General features: G+C 41.2%; 1 protein-coding gene across 1 annotated transcript in view; it reads left to right on the top strand.

The window, feature by feature from the left end:
- nell2a (neural EGFL like 2a) overlaps positions 1–24,957 on the top strand; it is an 83,129-nt gene extending 58,172 nt beyond the window's left edge. Inside the window, exons 16-20 of the mRNA XM_006782520.3 lie at positions 11,404–11,544; positions 14,952–15,145; positions 18,761–18,937; positions 21,929–22,153; positions 24,139–24,957. Coding sequence (XP_006782583.1) covers positions 11,404–11,544; positions 14,952–15,145; positions 18,761–18,937; positions 21,929–22,153; positions 24,139–24,180 — 779 coding nt within the window. The 3' untranslated portion in view covers positions 24,181–24,957. The remainder of the gene's footprint in view (positions 1–11,403; positions 11,545–14,951; positions 15,146–18,760; positions 18,938–21,928; positions 22,154–24,138) is intronic.

The raw sequence follows: 24,957 nt of genomic DNA, 5'->3' as shown, positions 1-24,957 counted from the left end.
TTGTGATAAGACTCAGGGCTTTCTATGTGTGTTTTTTCCCTACAGTGTTGCTGATTTAAGGTAACCAAGAAACATTATTTCTTGTACTTGTATTTGATGCATTATATGTCTAATCTACAGCAGCAGCACCTTTCTCATAACCCATTTCAACCTTTCATGGAGTGTCCTTCAGGAGACATGTAGCCAAAGCAATAGAAAGCCATGACAGCTCTCTCACTGTGCGTGCTCGTGTTTGAATGAGGCAAGCTGAGCCCCTTTGCTTTCTCATTGGTTCAGGTATTGATTGCACATAAAGGACCTTTTTTTTTACAAGGCGCCCTTTTTACTGCCCGTCTTAAAGTAAATGAATTTCCTGAGATGCTGAGGAAGGAGTGTGTGTGTGTTTGTGTGTGTGTGTGTGTTTGAGAGTGAGAAAGAGAGTGAGAGAACTTGTGTTAACACACCTAGCCAGCCATAATGCCTTATGCTTTTCCTCATTTTGCAGCAGAGAAGGGGCTGAGAACCTCGTCCCTTAGTAATTGCACGTTCCAAGCAATCACACATTTCATTACTTTCTTTAGTGTTTTAGATCCCCACTTTCTCTCCTTGCTCCTTGTCTCCTCTTCTATTTGCCTTTATTCATTCTCACACATCTTACAAAAAACCCAGAAAACTAGCCAAAATGTAAAAAAATATGGAGCATATTGCACATTTTACTGCATATTGTAAAAACGGAGACCAAGACATAAATAGCGGACACTCCTTTGTTGTAGCACAACTTTCTTCTTCCCATACTGTGCTATTATTTTCTGGGTTACTCAATCACACTTGAGACTTTTCATGCTAGCGACTTGATCCTGCATTACATCGGCTCAGTATACGAGGAAGAAACACAATGTCATTTTTTTTTCTTCCTTTTTATGTGCTTTTGTTTTAAAGCTGGTCTACCTGTTTCCCTTTGTTTGCTTCCTTTGTGCTAAGCTAAAGTGGTCGTTCACTTATGATTTATATTTAAAGAACATAAAGGAATGATCTTAATCTTCTTATTTTAACCCTGGGAATGAGCAAATACAGCATGTGTCATTCCCAAAATGTCATTCTTCCATTTTTTGTTTTCTCTGCAATGTTTTCTCTGAAAAGAGAAAACAGTTCTTCTTAATGATGAGGCCAATGGGGCTGAATGACTGGTAGCTCAGGGATCAATCTCCTCCTTGTTGCGTCTGATTAGAATCTGAGGTTCAAACAAACAGGATCTCACATGTACACCCAATCATGCTCCTCAAGCCTCAGGCAGTGGGATTTTTTTTTTTTTTGTCACCACAGATGCCGCTGCTGTCGTTTGCACGCCTCCCTCCCACAATCTGACTCCCTCTCAGTCTTATCCAAGTCAGCCTTGTGACAGCTACCATATTGATGTTTTGTTTTTTTCCATCTGGGACCACCATCAGGGCCCTATTCTATAGGGCGAACGCCTCTGGCATTGTTTAGTGACTCCACCAGTCATTCAGAGTGAAAAGACGAAGGTCTTTCTTACTGTCTCCTCAGCGTGACAGGAACTCCCAGTGACGGACGCGTCTGCTGCAGAAGCTCACAAAGATGTATGGGGGTTAATGTACTGTTGGATATTCTGCTCTACTGGTGGTAAGGAGGTGGAGAAGGGATGGGTAGGAGTGGGGAGAGGGAAAACTGGGTTTGGGAGGAAGAGATGGAGATGTACGGGGAGAGTGACAGATGCAACATTCAAGGAGGGAAAGAGAAGAGAGGTTGTGGGCAGGAGGGGGATGAGAGGAGGTGAAGTGGAAAGGAAGATACAGACATGTTGGGGAAAACTGACTGATGCAGAGATGGAATGGATGAAGCGAGGGGATAGATGGGCGGTTAGAGGGTAGGGGTTAGCAAGTTTTCTCTGCATTTGGATGCGGAATGAGGCTGCTAGAGTTAGGGCTGCCGGAGGAGGAGAGGCAGAGCTGGTGAATGAACATGGAAAAGCTTTCACTAAGTCTGGGCTCCTCACCCACCCCCCACCCCCCCTCACAAGAACCCTGTGAGCTTTTAGAGGTCTCCCCAGGGACTCCACCTCTTCTGCTGCTGCAGCGGCAGACTGACGGCCTGTCATAAGACACCAAACTTCAAGATCCACACGCACACCTATAAGCATGCATTAACGTATGAGAGGATGCCAACAGTTTGCAAATTGTCAGCTGGCCCCCTTATTTCAGGTTTCAGTGTTTTGTGGTATGCATAAGTCGAATATTTCGCGTCTGTGTATGCATGTGAATGTGTTGTTGTCTATTTTTGCTCGTGCGTTCTTGTAATTGTGTGCGGTGCACTCGCTGCCTTGTCATTGCCATTCAGGGGGAATAGATGGGGAGGGACAGGGGACACGCAGTGCTGACAGACAGACACCAGCTAGTGGAGAACTCTGACACATCATGAATTATGCAGGGTACAACTGTGGCTGGGCACATTCACTTCAGTCATGGATATAAATGTACGTGGGGCCAGCCATGTAATATGTGCCCTGAACATGCCGCATAGTCAACATGGTAGCCCCAGGCTGGAGCTGTGTATGTTGTATGGCTTGGGAGAGACATGCAGAAATATTATGTTTGTTTTTCAGTAATGCCTCTGCTTGTTTTTTCAGTACTTTGCTAAGATGTTTTTTACCTACAGAAGTGAAACAAATCGTATTAAAGAATGTCGAGGTCATCTTTTTCAGTGCTTTGTATTCTTATTACTTATGTGTGTGATGTAGTATAGCACACTAGTCGTTTGCTCACCAAATGAAAACATATTTCTTAGACCATCGTCGATACAATCGTCTAAAAGTGTTTTTATTTTATGAACGGTGGTTAATTCTTAACACACTTTCTTAATACCCCACTCAAAATCAAACAGGTATACACCTCTTCTTAACTCTGGCTGGCTGTGCTATGTGGTACAGTTTAATACTTTTATGAAAACCATAATGCATCCTGCTGTAAACAAGCATAAATGCAAAGCATACATCAAAAAAGTAAATGAATAAAGAAAAAAAGAAAGAACACAGAGGCACTGAAAGCATCATAAAATGTAGCTTAACTTGAAGTTATCAGAGCTTCAAGCTTTCAGCATCTTATATAATCCATGTTGCTAGGTGAAAGTGTAAGAAAGTAAACCCAGTCTACTTTAGTAAATTGGCTGCTTAATGTTGCACTTAAGCCAGATTGGAGCTTCAATTTATGTGAATTATTAAAAAATAACACAACATAGGTAGAATAGTGCAGTAAAATGAAAAAAAAAGAGCAATATAAAAAAGGAAAGAAAGTGGCATTTCTGATGAGATTAATGTAATATTGAAAATATAGGTCTATTTGGGCATTGGCAACAACTTGCCTTTCAAGGTTGAAGATGAAATATAAGTTATGTACACACACACACCCACACACACAGATAGATAGATAGATAGATGGATGGATGGATGGATAGATGGATGGATAGATAGATAGATAGATAGATAGATAGATAGATAGATAGATAGATAGATAGATAGATAGATAGATAGATAGATAGATAGATAGATAGATAGATAGATATTATTACCTTAAATAAAGCCTTCCAGTTGTTTCATATTTACTTCTGAGAAATTCTGAAATTCTGCTTCCTCCATTTTTATACCAAATATTGTTGCTGACGTGTTGCCAATTAGCCTCGATAGTTGGATAATGTTCTTCTAGCTCTTTCTTTTTAGTATGATTTACTCATCCAGTTTTGTGGTGCTGCCATCTCAACTTTTATGAGATTGTTGCTACAATAAAAATGTATAATTTCTTAAAATTGTACATTTTCTAAATATTTGATATGTTTCAGTAGAATACAACTTCATATTTACCTTGCAATATAAAATCCCATAACCACTGTTTTGTATGAGTAAAGTAAATTAAATTGGATGTAAATTGGTAGATATGATGATGCCTGCTCATGGCCATGTGATGCAAATCCAGTAATTCCCTGTAAAAAGAAACTGAAAGAAATACTTTTTTTTTCTCTATCCAGTCCCATCTAAAGGTACTTAGCCTTATTAAGATAAGTGGGCAGGAGGAACTATTAATCTATGCGTCCTAAAGCATCTCTAGATATGAAACCTTTAGGAAAGCACCTCGTACATGTAAGAAGATTTTGTAAGGCCTTTATAAATATCGTAGATCTGATAATCTTTTAGCCAACCAAGGACCTGCAATACCTCTATGAAATAATAATGGAAATCCACTCCTTGTTTAGGTTTTAGATTTGTGTTTGCTGACCTGTTCCTATAAGATGAATGGGGAGGTAGTGTCTGCATTTCCTTTATTTTCAGCTCATTAGCTTTTCCTTTCAAGCCTCTCTAAGCCTATTAGGATGCTTGGCCACCAGTTAAAATTTCTGTCACTGTGCTGTCAGATCTGTAACTAATGGCCATCTCTGCTGTCCTCGGCTGGCCTCTTGCTAGTTTCTCAAAAGGACACTGTGGGATGCTGAAGGGGGAGCAGCATTTGATCAGATGCTCGGGATGGACACCTCTGCCTTTCATCTCTCAATTCAGCCGCAGTCTCGAATCCTTGTGAGCAGTTTTAATCAGCAGGTCCAAATTACGCAGAGGCTATTTTAGCATCGACAAAGTTCTTTGAGGACAAGGAGAAAGAGATAAAAGATTTTTATGTTTGGTGTTAATGATACAATTTAGATTTGTCACTCCTACACACTCCTGAAGGCTAATGTTCAAGAGCACGATCAAGGAGCGCTGGTGCAGCACACCTACACTGTAAAATGATGTTATATTGAGAAAAAAAAAAACAACCCACACTTGGTTACTAAAGTCGCAATCATTTGGCAGCACAAGTCTTCCTTCAAAGTCTTGTTCTCATGAAGAGACTTAATCTAAAGAGAATGTGTCTTTTCATCAGTGTTGCTAAATTGTTTGCTTTACCAAAGAAATATTCTACGAGTTTTAGCAACCTTTGCTCAAATATTTCTTCCTGTTGTGAGAAAAGGGAAAAGAAGAAGGATGGGAAGTGAAGAAATCATTTGTTTGAGGAGGGAATGGGTGGATAGCTGAGCGGGGAAGAAAAGATATTTAATTACTGGGTGATAGCAGATACGAGGGCATAAGAGTAGAATAGAAGAGACAAAAAGTTGGAGAATAAAGGAAGGGAATTATAACAGGATATAAAAAATGGAAGGGGCGGGGGGGGGGGGGGGGGGCAGTGAAGAAGAGGAGGAGGATAGGAGGAGATGCGGGGATGGCCAGTGAGTTCATGAGGAAACCTTGAAGGCAGTGAGAGAGTGCTGAGTGCTGAAGTCATGCTGGCATATTGACTGGGACAGAGAGCAGAACGGGGCCAGACAAACAATTTGTTCCCTCAGACCTCATTTACATTGATGTTGAACTCGAGGAGGGTTGTCAGAGTTTTAGACAACATGACAGATTAGACAGAGAAAAAAGAAGAGCGGCTTGAAAGACAGACTAAACAGCAGATAAACCAGATATCCGACAACCCCAGTCACGCAGGCCGGAAGATAAATATCAAATAAAAACACATTCAGATGATAGGGCCAGCACTAAGTGTTTTATTATTATATACAGAGAGATGGGTTGCATGTGTATGAAAGCGAACCACTCCAGGGTAAATTTTATAACACTGCCAACAGTTATTGGAGCTGCTGATTGTTATAATTTGAAACAGCGAGAGCAACGGTGTGTGTCCCTACAATAGCCTGCATCTTTGAAATCTTCCCTAGGCACCTCCCACCCACCACTAATGAATATCTAAAACCACATTCATTTTTTTCCACCCTTTTGACAGCTCCCGTGATGCAACTCTGACAGCTCCCATAATGCATCACTGCAACGCTCCCTCCTTCCCTCCACAATTTACCCACAAGGCCTCGGGGCCCGCTCAAGCGGCTTGTTTAAGCACAGTGATTATGTATTCATTATTTATTTAGCGTCGGCCTTTCAAAGCACTCTCTCCATCACCTGTAATTAGTGTGTCTTAATTAGGCCTCGCTAATGGCCGGAGTTGTCGTTTAGCTGCGCGCAACCCGCTGCTTCTACCTAAATTACACATCTCGCAGGGATAGGCGACCACTGTACCTGCTGCAATGCAGCGATCCGCACTGGCCACAGAACAGCTAGAGTACATTTAAGTCCAAAACAAATTAAAATGCTTGCTTTTCCTCTGCAGGCTAGTATACACTAGATCTGTAAATGGTACGTCTTGTGCTCTCCTTTGAGAGAGGAAGAAATAGTCATTATTTTGAAAAACGCATATGTGGAGCAATGTAAGCATCCTTTTGGTGTTTTTATCAGTCTGGCATGAAATCAGTAAGATTTACACTGATTTTCACTGAACACAGCTACATTGCATTAGGTGAAAAACCTTACTTTAACAGTGAGAATAAAACAAACCTTAAAGCCATAACAACAGGATTAAAGCTTCTTAAATACTCCACTAATCTAATAGCAATCGTCAATCGATCTGTGGGTTCGTCATCATCACGGGAAATTGCACATTCCACTCTACACATTGCATTTTTTATGTTATTAGTATTAAAGCTCAAATATTTGCCCTTCGGTATGACCTGTTCAATTCATTCAAATTTCCTTTGACTCAAACTTTGAGTCATAGTATTGTAAGAAGCATTTTTATGCAGACACGCATGCATTTCTGTGAAGAAGAATACTGTGCACCATTTGCTGTCTATCCACCACAGCATGCTAATCTTGAAGTGCTGAAATGCGTGCAGACACATGGCAGTTTTATTAAATACAGTACATGTACATGTGCAATACCATGTGATAACTTACACTACATGTAAACTCTTTAATCGGCCTTCTCTTTTGGCCTGGATCTACGACCTGCAAATGTCAATCACAAGCTGGGGCACACCGAGCCTCTGGCCGCTTTGACCACTGAACAAGAAAAAATAAAATAAAAAATAACTGTGTCCTGTTTGTTATAAAATGAGAGAGCAGGAGTACTTTGTGCAATTTTTAAAGTACTGAAATTACTGTGCTGGCCTTAATGGTTAGTTTGAGGAAATCATAAATTGCTGCACTTATCTTGATGGACATTTTTAATTTTATTTATGTTGAAAGTTGAAGTTTGAACTTTTCATATTGACAGTTTTCAGTTCTTCAGTGCCTTAACCTTTATAGCAGAAAATGTGGACAATTACAACTTGTGAAGGTTATGTTCCTTCTTCTTTTAAAGTCCTGTCTGCGATACAGTGAACCAATCATGTACATGGGTTTTATTGTTAATACAAATAGATACTGTTATTGCAGATTCAAAAGTCCCTTCTAGTCATGACTTCTGGTATTATAAGCTTCAAATTAGAAGTTTCCAGCACATGTTTATTTTGTGTCTCATTGCTCTTGTTAGCTCATCTATCAAACACATCCATACTCTCAGGCAGACGTTTGGAGATTAAAGGACCTCTCTGGGTTTTTTTCCTTCTATTTTTATAACTAAAACAACCGTCCCAAAGCAGTTTGTAGTCTCAGCTGTAGGCCTGCTTTAAAGGGTGGGGGAGACTTGCATGCAGACTGATTGCATTCTGTATGCTCTTGCAGCTACCGATTGTTCACAAGACTTGTTTCCAATTTGCCGTGATTACTCACCCACTCTCCTACTCAAGTGCTTGCAGATATGGATTTGCTTTTCAGTGTCTGTTTCATCTTCAGGAAGTCAGTGTGTAACTAAGTTTGCCTTAGGTTTCACAGCGATTGATTTATGTGAGTTCACTCTTTCTCTTAATGAAGACCGAGGATCAGTGACAATCACTCAATTACACTTCACTATACATAAAAGAACAGCGATCAGCAATCCATTTCTTACGTTATCGCCTCCGCAAACATTATTATCGACTCTCCGGTCTTTTCTCAGCCTTTATTATAAACCTGATCTGACATGACAAATTCAGCCTATTTTAAAATCCACTTATATTCCACTGGCATTTGACTTGACAAATGGCAGGGTGAGCTGTTGGTGTGAATAATTCTTCCCTGTGCCAATCAGGATTATCAGGTGGACTTGCAGGGAAATGGAAATCCTTTTGAATTAGGTTACTGTACGGGAGATGTACACGTGGCAGCAGTGACAGGCTTTGCAATGAGTGATGCAAGGCAGCAGAATTGCATCCTAACCCCTAGGGCTATCTGTCAGTCAAAGAAGGGAAGAAAAAAAAACAGGGGAGGAAGAATAGTGAAGGGAAGGAAAGCTGGAAGGGGAAGTCAAAGAATTGCACCTTTTATGCATCAGAATAGCCAGTGAGAATGAAGTGAAGTGGTGTTCAGGAGCAGAAACAATGAAAGGTAGACATGACGAGAAGAGGTAGGCTAAACTCATCTCTAAACTCTGGCTTTTTCTGCTCAGAGGGGGAGAAAACCACAGGGATTAGCAGCGGTGACAATTAGAGCACCTCTATTTTTGCGTTAGATTTGAGACAGGCGGCTGGAGGAAAAAGGTAACACACGGACAGGTGAAGGCAGAGAATGAATATAAAGGGAGGAAGGGTGGTTCATGCCAGAGTGGCATAACAAGCCCAGGAGGAGGGCAGAGAAAAGATGGTCCTCTTGTTTCTCACTTTGTCCTCTGAGAGCTGCCTTAATAGAGCCCTTGTTTCCAGGCTGCCACTCAGGATAACGAGTAGAATAACTGCAGTGTCTCTTCAACGATTCCTCCTCCATCTCCTCGTCTTTCTAATTTTTCTTCCTACTCCTCTTTCTGTTCTCCACCTTCTTCTGTTTATCTTTGTTCTCCTCCTCATCCGGCCCATCCTCTTCCCCTGCGTAGGTATTTCTGTGTTGTTTTTCTAGTCTTTCATGCAGTGAGGTAAGTCCAAAATAACTGCTGTACCGCTGCCTTGACCTCTCCAGGAGAGAGAAGCATTTTTTTATTTATTTGTGATGGTGATGGGGGTTTTTGGACTGGGTTTTATTTTTCCAGTGCAGAGAGGTAAAAAAAAAAAAAAACACAACATGATTTATCAAGTAAAAATACAGCCATCCACTTCTGTGATTCAACAAAAGCGAAAGCGTCATGATTCAGTAGTGACGGCGCTCCTCGGCAGCGCCCTTGTCTGACTGTCGCTGTTGATGGTTTAATTACAACGATCCTCCAGATGATAAAAGGGGAGGCAAGACTTTTTTTGTGTGTGTGCAAGCGTGCCGCATCTCCGCCGCACCTCGCACACCGAGCCTTGTCGGATCCAAGGTGCGACAACAATGAGTTGCATTGTCCTAAAACATTGCAGCACTTTAAAGGTTGATTTGACAGAAGGCTGAAAAGCGCTGCGCCATAATTGTAGCTGACAAGGTTTGCGAAGATAAAAAGGGGACGAAAGACAAACCTTTTGCTGAAGGTGTAACCCGCTGTTGTTACAACCACACAGCCGAGCGTTTTAAATACACCTGAATGAAACTGGCTGAAAATAACCCATTAGCATATTTTTAGACTGACTTCGCCCTCGGTGTTTGTTATAAATAGAATCTGACTACTCAGTTGTACTTTGAACTACTTCACACAACCGTATTGGAGAGAAGAGAATCATTCCAACAAATTCAGCATGATTTCTTTTTTATATACTGGCAACACCACCTCACGCAGCTCCTCCCTTTAAAACCTCCCAGCGCTTTTATCGCCCCTGGAATTCACAGGCAACAAAGAGCATTGGATATTTCTCTTCAGGAGTGGGGTGAATTCATATTCATTTTCAAAGATCGGCTGGTTATGCTATTTGCTGCAGACTCGCGATTTAAACAGCGTCCTTTAAAGCCAACATTGCTGTCCTTAGGGGGGGGAAATAAGGTGCTCCTTTCTCACCAAACTGATATAATTGGTAGTGTGTTAAGTGTGTTTCACTTTTAAAGTCTGCCAGCTTGTAAGAGCGAGATTTTTTTTAACCTCACCAATATGGAAACGTTTTTTTTTTTTTAATTTTAGAAAACCTGCAGTTCATGCAGACAAATGCGGGTGATTTTTAAATAGATAAAACCCTAATCTGTGGGACATTTGATCAACGATTAATCTGCTGCAGAATTCTATTAAAAGGCTGAGGGCTCATTAGCCAATAGATCTTAATCCCATTACTGCCTGGGCGGTGGAAGGGGAGGGGGGCTCAACCATGAGCCCGTCTGCCTGTAGCTCTGTGGGGGATACTGTTGCAGGCAGTCGCAGAGAAGGTCATACACGGCACACTGCCATTTTCATAATGAGAGCAGAGCATCATGCATCATGCACAATCATAAAAAAGCCATCACTGGCTATGCAGACACATTTAATCACGGTGCATGTCTGGACCTAACATATTTAGCCCCACTGCGTAATAACAGGCTTTATTTCCTCTCTCGTGTGGGCCCGGTCCTTAGTTTAATTAAATGCGAGCTAAAATATCAGAGTAATCTTTCTCTCTGTGTGTATTAGGCTCATTGTTGAAACCTGTATTGGATTTGTTCTTGGTTGCTGCTTGCAAGGCCGCTCGTCGTAATGAAAGGGTCGAAGGTTGGCCAGCTGTAGGCAGAAAGACTGAAAGAGAGAAATGAGAATTAAACAGAATAAAAGAGATAAAAGCAAAAGAAAAATGCACCCGAGAAGAAAGTCAGAACGTGTGATCTAAAGTCTTGTATTAAACAGAAGAGCTGAAGGAGGCAGCGTCAAGGATATTTCAAAGTGGACCTCTGTGAAAACAAACATCACCTCCATCTATTGACAGCCACCCACAGGTTGTTAGAAGCTGTGCCAAAGGCATTATAGAAACTCCTTTGTCCGAGCAGAGTTGTAGAAACTGTGGAATATATTTGTTTTACTGCATATTTTGATGAGAAGATGAGACTGCAAAGGAGCTTTACGGCCTCTTCAGATACAAGCCAGTAACATCTCTGTCTTCCTACAGTAAACTATTTTTAGCTGCTTCTTTACTCACAAGCGGGTTGCCATGGAAGGTAGCTACACATGTTTGATTTGGCAGATTTTCTTTATGCCAGATGCCCTTTCTGACACAACCCAAAGGGATTTGTGTCTCCTCTCAGGATCGAACCGGGGATCTTTCGCGCGCATAAGCCACCATACTGCGGAGCCGCTCCCCGCTGCTGTCTTCCTAGAATAAGCTTGTTATGTGAGATTCATTCATTCCCTGCTATCTTTTATTGATACAGATGTCCTTCTCTGGCTGTGAAACTATGCTTGATCAATAAAGCCTTCGGACCAGATTTACTGATATGCTAGACATGTTGTTTTATCAATTATGAATCAGTCGGTGTTGAAAATGCCTGCCAGGCAAGAATGCAGCTCAGCACCCTCATTCACTGTAAAAAACTATTTTGAACCAACATGATATGTTGACTAAATCCGAGGTGACTTTTCTTTTTCTTCATTTCTTTTCTTATCTTCTCTCCGTCTCCAGATATTGATGAGTGTGCGGACGGCTTTGTCGAGTGCGACAGTAAATCCACTTGTGTCAACTTGCCCGGCTGGTATCACTGTGAGTGCCGGGATGGGTACCATGACAACGGCCTGTTTTCCGCCAATGGGGAATCATGTATAGGTGAGTAGCCCGCCTTCACGTACACAACACAAATATTGGCGATAAAGTTGGTTCAGGTTAATTACGTCTTTATTTAGCACACCATACGACACAGTAAAAAAAATGAACACATAATTGTGACATTTCACACACTAACAAAAGAAAATAAGTCGAATAATTCAGATAATTTATAAAAAGTACATAAATATGATCGTGTAAAATTCTGAAAGTCTTAAAAGAAGTTGGTAGAAATTTCACACTTACCAAAACTAGACCTAAAAATTATTATTTTAATGTTTGTTTTTTTAAGAATTGTGTTTATAAGTCTATCCGATTCTAAAAAAAAAAAGCCAAAAATGTTTCCTGTTGGAATCGACATAACGCTACGCCATAGAGAGAGAACTGGAAGCTGTTTCAGGCAGGAAACATGCATAACATGCTTCACTCTCCTCACGTTATATAACAAACAAACAATCCCAGTTATACAGTCCCAATCAAAAGTTTAAAGCCACACCTCCTTAAAAAAAGTAAACCCCCCGAAAACAGAAATTAAAGTTCCAAACATGAACTCATTAATGATTAGCTCCACCGTTATTGCTGATCATTTCAAAAAATTCAGTGTGGCATGCTTGATGCAAGTGTTTCCATGAGGTGAGTGGGAACATTTCTCCAAGTGGTGAAGACGGCCGCATGAAGGGCATCAAAATGTCCATTTTGTTTGTTTTCGTCCATCCCCAAAGCTTCTCAACTGGATTTAGATAGAATAGAATAGAATAATCCTTTAATTGTCCCACAAGGGGAAATTTGGTTGTAACAGCAGCCAAAAAGACACATATACAAACAAACAGTACACAGGACACGGAACAGAAACATACACAATTTTTACATATTTACATCAAGGACAGTGGTTACTATATACAGAGAGTACTGTACAGTTATTAAATTAAATAAAAATAACTACAGATAAGAGGCAAAGCAGGTTGTAGTGCGAATCGGTTAATTAACTTATTGCAGTTGGAGCGCAGATGTGAACATCTATGTTTGTTGGGAGCAGTTCTGATCGTACAGTCTGACAGCTGCAGGGAGGAAGGACCTGCGGAAATGCTCCTTCATGCATCTAGGATGCAGCAGTCTGTCACTGAAGGAGCTCTGCAGAACGGGAACACACAGGATGGTCCAAAAGCGTGATTTCCCAATCACGCTTTTGGACCTGGAAGAAGTCCCTTGTCCTGTGAACATTGTGTACTGTAGTGTTGTCCTGCTGATAAACCCACTGGTTACCACACAGACGAGGGCCCTCAATCATGAGGGATGCTCTCTGCAACATCTGGACATAGCCAGTGGCTGTTTGACACCCCTGCACCTCCTGAAGCTCCATTGTTCCACTGAAGTGAAAAGACCATTATGGCGCAAGTGGGATCTGCTCATCATGCCAGTAACATTGGAAATCAACAGGACCAGCAAGGTTACATTTTTCTCATCAGAGAATAAAACTTTCTTCCACCTTTCAATGTCCCATGTTTGGTGCTCTCTTGCAAAGTCCAAACGCTCAGTGCTGTGACGTTCAAGCAGACGAGGCCTTTGAAGACCTTTTTTGTTTTTGAAGCCCTTCAGTCTCTGGCCGTCTGATGGTTATGGGGCTGCAGTCGGTGCTAGTAACGGCCTTAATCTGGGTCGAGGATCGTCCAGTGTCTTGATGGACAGCCAATTGGATTCTCTGGCTCAGTGCTGGTGAAATTATTTTTGTTTTCCACTTGACTTTTTTGTTCCATAACCCAGATCAGGATCATTTAAGAAATTCCAGATAACTGTACTACTGCGTCCCACCTCAGCAGCGACGGCGCGCTGCGAGAGACCCTATGCAGTTCAACAACCCGACAACGCTGAAAAATGGAATGTTTTTTTGCTTTTGCCATCAGAACGTCATGACAGTGTGACTACCTGACAGAAAATGACAATGAATCCACATTTTATACACAGATTTGGCCTTTTAAAGGCATGTGGTCTTAAACTTTTCATCAGCTGTAAAACAGCCTGTTTCAGTTAAAGCATTGTTTTCAATAAATTGCATGCTCAAAAAAACATTTTGTCTCTCTCCCATTTCTTCTTGTTGCATTTTGAAGCTTACTTTGAACCTTGTTAAGATCCAACCATGCAAAATATGATTTTTTTTTTTTTTTGCCATTTTTCAAGTGGTCTTAAAATTTTGATCTGGACTGTATAGTTGCATTTCTCATCTGTCTGCTATTTCAACCCCTCCATCACCCCAGCATCCAAGCTGAGTGATCTCAGAGCACAAATGCCCAACTTTACTGTAGCAACTCAGTTTTCAAGTTATTTGACTTAATTAGAGTAAAGCCTGCTCAAGAGGATACGGCACCTACTTTATCAATATTTGACCTTAATTTTTTCAAGTCCTTGCATTAATTGAGGATTAAATTCCAGTTCATACATTTCAGCAATGCAAGAATATGACTGTTTGCATCATTAAGTGCCACAGACCCCTATTAATGGCAACACCCATTCATTTTCCATTGACAGGCTTTTTATGCCTCATTTTTATCACATCATTAAGTCCCTCTCTTTAAGTCCCAGTATCAGGATTGAGTGCTTCAAATTACAAAAGCAGACACTGAAAATAGTGCTTCTGAAATCTGAACTTTAAGAAAAAAAAAATCTTAAGTGATCCACTTTGAAAAACTCACTTAACTTTTGAGATGTTTTTTTTTTCGGTGTTGTTTTATTTTTGAAACGTTTGTGTGCCTTTATGATTGCATAGATATGTTGTTAGGAGTTGCGTTTTCCTTCCTGAAAATATCACATTTCCTTTTGCAGCCTGTTCATTTTCGGAAACATTCTCTCTGATTCAGCCTGTCAGAAAAAAGTGTCAGCTGTCAAAACGGAAACCCTCAATCTACAGTAACACCGAAGCGTTGCCTGTAACAATAGTGCTAGCGCTGCTCCACTCGTTGACCCAATCTTAGCTGTCAGTTTGAGTTGTAAGAGGAAAAGGAGGGAGAAAAAAGTGCATTAAAACCACTCTAAAAAAAATTGCCTGTGTGTTCCTCACAAAGCAAAGTTATAATTTTGCCAAAAGTGGGTTTCTGGGTTACATTACAGCTGTACACTGCGTGTTCCCAGCAAGATTTGAAAAATGTTCTATTGCTGCACGTTACAATTGCATTTCAAATCCTCTATTCAGCGATTTTCACATACAGAGAGGCAGGGCACTGTTGTCCTGAAAGAGATAAAAGCATGGCTGGTCACCGACATATAAGAGCATCAACGTTTACAGGGAAAACTGCTTTTACCTTATCGCCCTGCTATTAAAGCAACATTACTGGTCTTGTAATAAAAAAAAAGAAAAGAAGAAACCGTTATCTGCACAGAGCATATGTATGATGTCATGCTTTTTGTATTCCCTGCAGATATTAATGAATGCAAGACAGGAAGGAACACCTGTGCCAACGACACAGTGTGCTTCAACCTGGAAGGAGGCTATGACTGTCGGTGCCCCCACGGGCACAACTGCACCGGCGACTGTATCCATGACAACAAGGTCAAGCACAGCGGGCAAATCTGGGTGCTGGACAGCGATAGGTGCTCGGTGTGCTCCTGCCAGGTAATGAACAGGCTGAGACATACGCAGAGAATACAGAGACAAGGAAAGCTGAGAGGAAAAGCAAAGAAACAAACAAACCAAGAACAGAGTAACAAAGTAGAGGTAAATGGATCCGCTGAAACAGAAAGACGAGGAAACGTGTCCATGGCTGTATATAGCTGAGTAATGATTTCCCCTGTCTGTCTGACGCGTGCACGCTTTTACAGTATGTGCGTTCAGCTGATCCAGGCGTGAAACGTTTTCAGCGCTGTTATTTTTCACTCTGCTTTCCAAGTGTTTAAACCAGAAATACAATAATATAACAAAGCAAATGTAAACCTGGTTTTCTTTCAGAATGATGTTGTTCCCCACAGGACCAATCAGCAGCAAGCGTCACTTTGTTTTATCCTGTAGTCAGAGTGCTTCTCTTTAAACAAGCAGTGACATTTTATTAAAACAACAACTAAAGCGCAGCAGTGCAACAAATGATTCTTTCCCTTTTTAATTTTTAATTAGACATGACATGTGATAATTGATGTAGGACAAATGGGAGACCACCTTTGGGCACTGTCACACCCCATCAACAGCAAACATTTGCACCCAGCTTTGGCAACTTTGAAGTGCGAATTAGCTCCTGAGTGACCTTTCGAAATTCAAAAAGTGTAAAAATGTAAAATCATCTTAGCAAATTGCATTTCATTTACTGCCTCTGTGGAAATTGGAAATTGTAGCATTCACCCAGTCATGGTAAACAGATGGCAAGAAGTGCAACTACAGATTTTCGTCATGCTACAGTGATTGCTGTTTATTTCTTAGCAGCTAAAGAAAGAGGTACAACTCTCAAAAAGCTGTTGAAGATTAAAGAAGAGATAGAGAGGCACAAAATTGACCGTAATATGCATTGTATTTATTATTTTCCCCAGTTTTTGCTATTTTCTTAATGACAGAAAAATTTTAAATCTTTGCAGTATTGTACAGAAATAGCTTGATTCTTTATTAATGATTGGCTTTTACATATAACAAGCCACAAGTGAGGATATTTCAGTTTAATTTAATAATGTGTGTTCAGCTAAACATTTATTACCGGCAGAAGATCAGATAATTTACCAAACGTGTAACTTTCAGTCTTTATTACCTCTGTCTGGGAGGTTATGTTTTTGGTAGCGTTTGCATGCATGGCGTTCTGTCCGTTAACACGATAGCTTGAAAAGATTTGAATGAATTCTGATCAAACTTACATCCACCAAGGTCTCCAAGGTCAATGTAATGATTTCAAAAAGCTATTTTAGAAATTATACTTACAATTTTACATTTGACCCCCAATCTCTCCTTCCTCTTCTAAAGGTCAAAACAATAATAATACTTTTTAGTTCTATTTATTACAACTATGTTTGTTCCTGCCGTTGTTTGTGTTGAGAACATATAGGCATATAGGCAATGATATATGGGGATTGTAAATATCATGTTAGTTTGAACCTCTGGCCACTTCTTTAAGGTCAAATAAAGCCAACCTTCATAAAATGTCCCGTATCTTATTATATTATATAATAAGTTTATTCATGCTCAGTTATTTACAAATGAATCATCCATGCATCAATTCTTTTCCGCTTGTCCAATTTAGGATCGTGAGGAGGCTGGAACCTGTTCCAGCTTCCATAGGGTGAGGGTTAGGGTATACTCTAAACAGGTCGCCTCCTACATAACGTTTATATACAAAATACAATACTCTTCCCTTAAAAGTAAATACAGCTCAGATAGGGAGTTGTCTTGGCGTAGGTTTGTGCTCTCTGAGTGCTTTTCGTTTTTGTCTGCTAGGCTAATTCTCTAGCTAGTAATGCAGCAATAACGGTAACTGAAAATGCATGAAAATGTGAATGAATTTCAATCTGATGCTTTTTGCATGACTAGAGTCCTAAAATCAGGATGTATGGATGGGTGGATGGGTGGAGATGATGCAGTAGTGGTGAGCAACTTAATTAAAGTGCATGAGCTACTCTCTCTATATATAGTCCTTTTTAAAGGTCTATCAGAGTGATCGGGGCTCTTGATGTACTTGTTTTGATTGATTCCTGACATCAAAGTGACAAGGCATCTGGGAACAGTTGGTCCAGAAAACTCATTCCATCATCTTAAACACATTTTTTTCCTCCATGATTATCAGGTCACAGAGCAGTCATACTTTGCATTTCAGCATTTCACTCAACCTAATGCCAAGTGTCTGGCGGTAGTGGAAGGTGATTATAGCGGATTAGTGTCGGTAGTGAATGATCAAGCAGCAAATTATTCATTTGATTACAAAGGTCCAGGGCAGAAATGGCTCCCTAATTAAATGAGTCATATTAATTGATTTGAGAGATTGAAGAGCTGCCTGTCAAAATTAGTCGTATTGAGCAGTTCAGTGAGCAGAGGAGTAAACATGTTATTGTTTTGGAAGTGAGTGGACACAGCTGGATATTACATGGAGAGCTGCGATTAACTGAAGAGGGGAAACCAAAGTCAAACCCCAGAGAAAAGACAAAGTAGCAATAGTTCATTGTTTTGCTCTGATTGCAGTGCTGACGGGTGGAGTGTAACCCATCGATGCATCTGCACCCATTTCAAAAACATGTTCAGAAAAAAATATCAAAATACCAGGTTAACTGGCAACATTGAATGCATTCTTGACAATTCTTTACAAAAAATGTAAAGGAATGAAAGGTAGACTTTATTGTCAGTTTTGTTACAAAAAAAAATCATACTCATGCTCTTTGAAATCAATTTTCAATCCATTCTATTAACTCCTTCTTCAGCTCAGGCCTGGGCGCTCAAGCCTATCCGAGCTGTCGCCGTGCAAAATGTAGGGGACCTTTAAAATACTCAAATTTAATTTTGTGCTCTATAGTTAATTCAGACTTTCTATTTTTACAATCGTCTGTATCCATCCTGAGCCGGAAAATATGTAACCGTATGAATATCCACAGAAAAATATCCAAATATTAGAATTAAACAGTAACAAGAAGGCAAAACGGCGATTAAAATGGGATTGGATAGAAAATTTGCACACTATTATGAATGGGTGCTGTTGTGCTCGGGATACTAGACATGCGTTTGAAACACTGTGATTAATGCACATATAAAGATTCTGTGGAGTGTCGGCCCTGCCTTATATTGATGAGAAACAATCAAAAGAAGTACCTGTTCCTTTCACCACCTTCTGGCTACTGCAGGGTCGTTCTGGTTATTTTCATTATCAATTATCATGCAATTCTTTTTTTTCCTCTCTCAACCAATTCATAGTTAATTCTTAAAATCTTAGAAAATCCTAAAAAGCTTAAAACTCTTACCACGCTTTCTCAAAGCCGCCGATTACTTCCTGTACTCTGATGAGTCTGAAAACACTGAGATGCCCAAAGCACCACGCTGATGAATAGAAACTATGCATCAGTACGCATAGAGTACACACTTTAATCTGGCGTGTCATAAATTGCTGCTTCAGAACAGTTTTCTTGGCATGAGCTAGACTGCCTTCATTACATTATTAATCATCAACATGTATGTTTAATGATCCCATCAAAGCAGAGGCCTTTGTCTGTGCGTGCAGCTGTTTTGGCCCGTGCGTCATCCTGTGCTCAGTGCTCAGTTGTGCTCCCCACGCAGGCCGGCCAAGTGATGTGCCGCAGGATGGTGTGCGACTGCGACAATCCCAACGCCGACCTGTTCTGCTGCCCCGAGTGCGACCCTCGACTTAGCAGCCAGTGTCTGCATCAAAACGGCCTGCTCACCTACGGCAGCGGGGACACGTGGGTGGAGAACTGCCAGCAGTGTCAGTGCCTGGTGAGTAAAGGGCGCTTGTACCAACCCCCTCCTGCACGTTGATAATATTTCAAAGAGCGCAGGTATTTAACGCTTTCGTGCGGTGTCGTTTAAGGTGATAGCGAAGACAACATAGGCATTCGTTGCCGTGCCGCAGTGCCCACACGAGAGATGTAACAAATACTCCAGTCTCCATGGAAATGCTCATGAATGAGAGATGTGCTCTGCGAAGAAAGTCAAGGAAAGATGTTTTGTGGCAAGAGGGGGGGAGTGATTAAGAGGTGAATAGGGAGGTTGCAGAGAGGAGAAAATGAAGATTTCTTTCTTCTGCACAAGTGGAAAACCAAAGCGAGTGATTACTGAAATTTTAAAGAATTCAAAGAACTGTACGCGCTGCTGTCTGCTGCGCTGGAATTACACGTTTTACTGGAGAAGACATTCAAGGTTAGGGGAACAGTGTCGCCTATGAGGTGGGAGGGTGAAACAGGGAGTGTTATTCCTGTGCTTTGAAGAGTTTCTGCATTTCTGCATGTCTGAGGTGCTAGTCTCGAGTGTCCTCTACATCTAATCCCATTTCCCTTTCGAAACAAAACAGCATTTCGTTCACTACACAGATCTTTCTTAGTTAGACGTATGCGCCGCTTTCTTTGTGTTCACATCTTCTGCTGCGTTGACCTTTTCAAGGTTTTAACAGGGTTTATGTTGAAGCAACAGGGAGGCGTTTTGCGTTTCCCAACAAACCTGACAAAAACAATAAATCTTCCCACCTGTGTTGCCCCTCTTACCATATTTCCATATGCATATCACATGCAAATTGAACGCTTTAGATTCTACCCCACTGTCTTCTCCTAACCCCACCCCCTCCTCCAACATGCTGTAACACTCACCCACACCAGTGTCAGTTCCTCTGTTGAATGACTCACAAACTGTCTTCGCTTTGGATCTCAGAGCAGCACTGTACAACTCTTATTTTTCTATTTATTTCATCCTCTTTTTGTTGCCTTTAAAGATCAGCCGTACTTGCAGCTAAGATACCATAAGTTGGCTCCACTCTGACAGATTTATGGTCTGAGTAGCAATAGCAATGTCATTTCCTCTCGCACCCCTCCCTCCCTCTATTGTAATGCCGTCCTGATGCCTGGACCTGAGAGCTGCTTTTTTGGATTTCTTACAGCGAGCCATTATAGAAGAGCTTGAAAATCACCGCTCAGCAGAGGGGCAGCGGGGAAGCGCAGTTGGCTGAAAATGGGTTTGCTTCAGCGTCGCTCTCGCTGAAACAGTACTCAGTGTAGGCACTCGTGTTGACACGAGCAGACACGAGCACATTTGAGATTGCAGGCACGCCTGTAACAACACACACGCACACACACACACACACACACACACACACACAATGTAAACATAGTATACGTGTGCTTGAAAATCTGCACACATCCTACATATGTCCACATGTACACACAGATAGACATAAAACATGCTCCGTTTAAGATGCACAGAGGCGCACGCAGAGCAAAGGGCCACCAGCACACGCAGTACAAAGAGCAGCACTTGAAAGAGAGAAGGCTGCTCCCGCGATACCGTACTGGGGCTCCAGTAGCGTGACAGGGACGTGAAATGAACCTTGAATGCTGCTACACTTAGCAGAGGCATGGCTGTCCAGACTCAGCGGGGGCCTTAAAATACACAGTGACAGCAGGGAGATGGGCAAAACATTCTCTCAAGTCCAAGATGTGAATCCTTTTGCATGAACCGTGCAATCATTTGAAATCAAGTGGCCTTTGCAGACCGCGCACACACGGGCCACTTGCAATTTGCCATCTTGTTAAATCACCAAAATATCAAAGAAACCATTGATTTTCACAACCACACACGTAGATAGTAGCTTGATTTTTGAGAATAAAAATGGCATAATTATTGCAGGCTAATTCCCAAGCAAAGATAAATGTCACCAGTTCTAATTTCCCAGAGGCATTTTGTAACATTCAGTCTTAAAAACAGCAAATCTTTACATCTAGAGATTAAATAGCAGTGAGATATCGTGAATGGAGACATGTTAAAAAATGATTCCATCTGAAGTATCACAAAGATATCAAAGTCCAGCGTCAGTTGTTTGCGAAAAGCTGTGCCCGACATCGGCCTCTCCTGTATGATAACAGACCACATCTGCATAAACAGACAAAGATGACATCGTCCCCTATCACAGTGTGGAACAGATACCTGAGGCTACACTCAATCCCTCCCTCTGGCAGCGAGCAGAAAGTGCCACTCGGGGGGATTTCCCACTTCGAATGTTTACACACAGCACAGAAGCAGGGAGTGGGCATTAGCTCTGTGTGAGAGCGCGCTTTATAGCCAGCCTAATTTACTACAACATTTTTGAAACGCTGAGTCAGATGATTTTGAGGGATATTGAATATCCCCGGTGGGACACTTGCATCAAACCTCACCATGCGTGCGCACCCCTTTTATATCTGCTGGTGTGCTTAAACATAAACAGTCTGAACTCATATTTCATTTCAATAAGGCGCGCGGCAGATATGCGCATGTATGACAGCACGAGCAGAAGTGGGTCAGGACAGAATGATGTAGAGTACAGTTCGGTTAAGAGTTGCAAGGATGGACAAAATATATGACCCGTTTTCTTAGGCCAGTGAAAACGGCAGCGGGAAAAATCCAAGAAGGCTTTCTGCGCCGAAAGTTTGCTGTAAGATTAATAGGAGAACAACGAGACTAGAACAAGTCAATTAGAAAGGTGGAACATTTACCTCCACAGTCTGGAAAAAACTGCTGACGCTGTCGGAAGACTGTGCCGCTCATCTTTATTTTTCTAGCTTCCTTACAAGTCGAGACGGTCCCTCTAGCATACAAATACACTACGTCAGGAGAAATGTGCATTTGAGTGAATAACTTGTTTAGACACAGGAAATGCAAAGTGCATTTGCAGTGATTATTTTTCTTTTTCCTCTCTCTCTGCTCGGCTATCCTTTTCAAATTCCATCTCCACCTTCGCAGCAGGGGCAGGTGGATTGCTGGCCTCTGCCGTGCCCGCCTGTGGACTGCGAGTTTACTGTGGTGCCCGAGGGCGAGTGCTGTCCCCGCTGTGTCACCGACCCCTGCCAGGCCGACACCATCCGCAACGACATCACCAAGACATGTACGGACGAGCACAACATCTCACGCTTCAGCGGCTCCTCCTGGATTAAACATGGCACAGAGTGCACTCTGTGCCAGTGCAAGGTAAGCTGCTAGTCCTGCCGGCAGCATGGAAACAGCAAATTACAGTTTCTCTAGTTTGTGGCAGGCAAGACACAAAAGAAAAATGGCTTGAAAAGTGAGAACCCTTTGTGCTTTTTCAGGGGGCAAAAACAGAGTACTAGTATTTGCAACAGAAAGGCAATTTGTGCATCTTTAACACCTCACAGAAGTTGAATTTACCAGTTGTTGTAAAAGGGCAGTTATTGGGAGCTATTTAGTTAAACCAAGATGCACACAGTAATTGCTTTGGAAAAAAAATGAATCTAATATTCATTCTAAGAACAAGACGGCTGCAGTATCTCCTCAAATAAATAAGATATGATGTTCTGTTCCGCAATTATTCCCTTTCTAATTTTGAGTTTAATAGATCATAGATTACATGTTTTATTTATATTTATTAACAAGAATGCAGTTTTCTGTGACGCAGAAGTTTGATACTTTCGGGAAAATGGGCTTTTTTTTTTCTTGTTTAGGATTAGATGAGAATGTCTTACTCGGATGCACTGCACTGTATTTCTGCTAAATATGAAGCTGCAGTCGGTTAGATTAAAGCTAGAAACAGGCTCTGTCAAGTGGTAATAAACCTACCAGCTCCTTTAAAGGTCACTAATTAACATTTTTAATTAGTTGTTAATTAGGGTGTAAAAATAAGTTATAGGTTTACAATGTAACGTGCTGGCCTGCTTCTTGGTTCAGAGCGGCAACTTGCTGTAAATCCACTGGTTGCCTCGCAACCTCTCAGAGTGATGACAAGACTCCTGTTTCAGGTCTGTAACCTGAGTTATAATGAGCATTTTTTTTTTTTTTTTAAATGTCGAACTGTTCTTTTAAATGAAAATGAACTGAAATTCTGGCAGCGTCATTTTTCCTGGCCTCTGGCTCGGCTGCAGCAGGAAATCATGGATGTATTCTTCCCTCTGCTAAAGGAGCACACAGGTTTGAGGATGAAGTGCTGAAAACGTCTGGAGAAACACTCACATCAGCAGCTCAAGTAAATCAGATGGAGAAAGCTGCTCTTCGTGAGTTTTTATTTTGCAGCGCTGAGCAGTCACGGAGAGAGTAAACTATGCAGGCAATATCCTCTTCATTACCAAATGTGAGCGTAAATTGTTTGCCTGAGCTTTAGGACTTAATCCACCAAGGCTGACTCCCTCACTTGAAATTCTACTATTAAATATTCTCGTCGCGCGTGCCTGCAATGATGTTCGCATCTCAGACAGAAAATAACAGCTATTCTCTGAGGACTTTCAATAAACATCATCATTTTTGGAATCTCTACCATCCATTCATCTATCCAGCCATTTTCTTCTTCTATGCGAGTCAGGGTCGCGGGGGAGGGGAGGCATCTTTAGGTTATGCATCTTTTTTTGAGGGAGGGGCAAATTTTATTTAAGCACGCACTTTTTAAATTCACCTAAAAACAGTCCTTGGAGTAGCAGCTTTAAAATGCAAGCCTAAAATTAAAAACCTTGGCCTCTTAGATACTTGAAATGCAGCATCCTCACCCTCATCACCAGGCCAGCTAGAGATTTTCGACATTGCTTTGTGGAAATATCAAAAGTGTAAATTTGAAAGTAATTATAAAGAGTCTGATTCAACAGAAATGAAGCACAGCAATTTTTCATCCTTTTAGTTTTAGCATTAACACTCAGCCTCTTCACTGTGCCATGAGTTTTATTTTTTTATAACAAATGCAGCATAGTCCCAACTACAGGGACCTCCGGGGTACACACATCGTAGAAGGGGTTAAACCGAAGTGACTCTGTGACCATTCACATTTCTCAGTGAGAAATCGCCACCTTGCATCAGTTAGCGCCCAGACAAACTCTAAATGCCAAATCGAGTCTGTGTGCCGCAGCACTGCTGTTACCCAAAAATATTAATTAATTATTGAAAAAAAGAGCTGCCCTGAGGTTAAATTGTAACAAACTTGTGCCTCTCTTCTTTCTCCTTCTTTGTGTTTCCAGAATGGACACATCTGTTGCTCAGTGGATCCCATGTGCCTTTAGTCCTGGCAGATCTGAAGGCACCTGTACAGTGTTCTCCATGTAAAAAAATACAAAAAAAAATACATAAAAAATAACACCATCCCTGTGTCTCTTCACTGTCCTCCTCACAGACGTGGGTCACATAGTGTTTGCGTTGTAAGGATTTGTTTTGGCCTGCTGAATCAGATGGGTGGAAGTTCAGAATAACACACCCAGTGTCACATTGTCAAATACAGACAATTGTAAAAAAAAAAAATGTAACCTTTCAGGTATTTTTCTTTCCCTTCTGATTAGCCACAGTTGATTGTATGTTCTGTACAGTAAACTCCACCCATCTGGTGCTAAGCTTTAACTCGTAGAGCAAATACTCTATGACCGGCGCCTGCTTCCTCAACTCCTTTATACCAAATGCAAATGTATATCATACCAAACAGATGATGGACTACGGTTTCCTGAAACCCACCACTTTGTTATGTCTCACCACTTAGAGTGAACCTTTAAGGATCACCATTCCCCACTCCCAATCATTGCTACATGAAACTGTAAAATATTACTATTACTGGCATGACTCTGCTTGATGTCCAAATATTTTTTGATTTCTAAATTCTCAATGATGATGATGATGATGATGATGATGATACATTAGCTAGAGCAAAGGCAGTTAGCATAAGGTTCCGTTGCCACATTTGAGTCGTCTAAATTATGTGGTGCTTTGCAGCATTTTGTTCCATTTCTCTTTTTTGTAATTTTTTTTCCAGCTTGTTATTGTGTAATAGTGAAATAAAGTATTTCCATTTA

Source organism: Neolamprologus brichardi, chromosome 7 (assembly GCF_056152115.1).
Source record: "Neolamprologus brichardi isolate AB-2024 chromosome 7, ASM5615211v1, whole genome shotgun sequence".
In the NCBI taxonomy this organism is placed as follows: Eukaryota; Metazoa; Chordata; class Actinopteri; order Cichliformes; family Cichlidae; genus Neolamprologus; species Neolamprologus brichardi.
The sequence above is the reverse complement of the archived record's forward strand: the minus strand, read 5'-3'. Positions and strand labels throughout refer to the sequence as shown.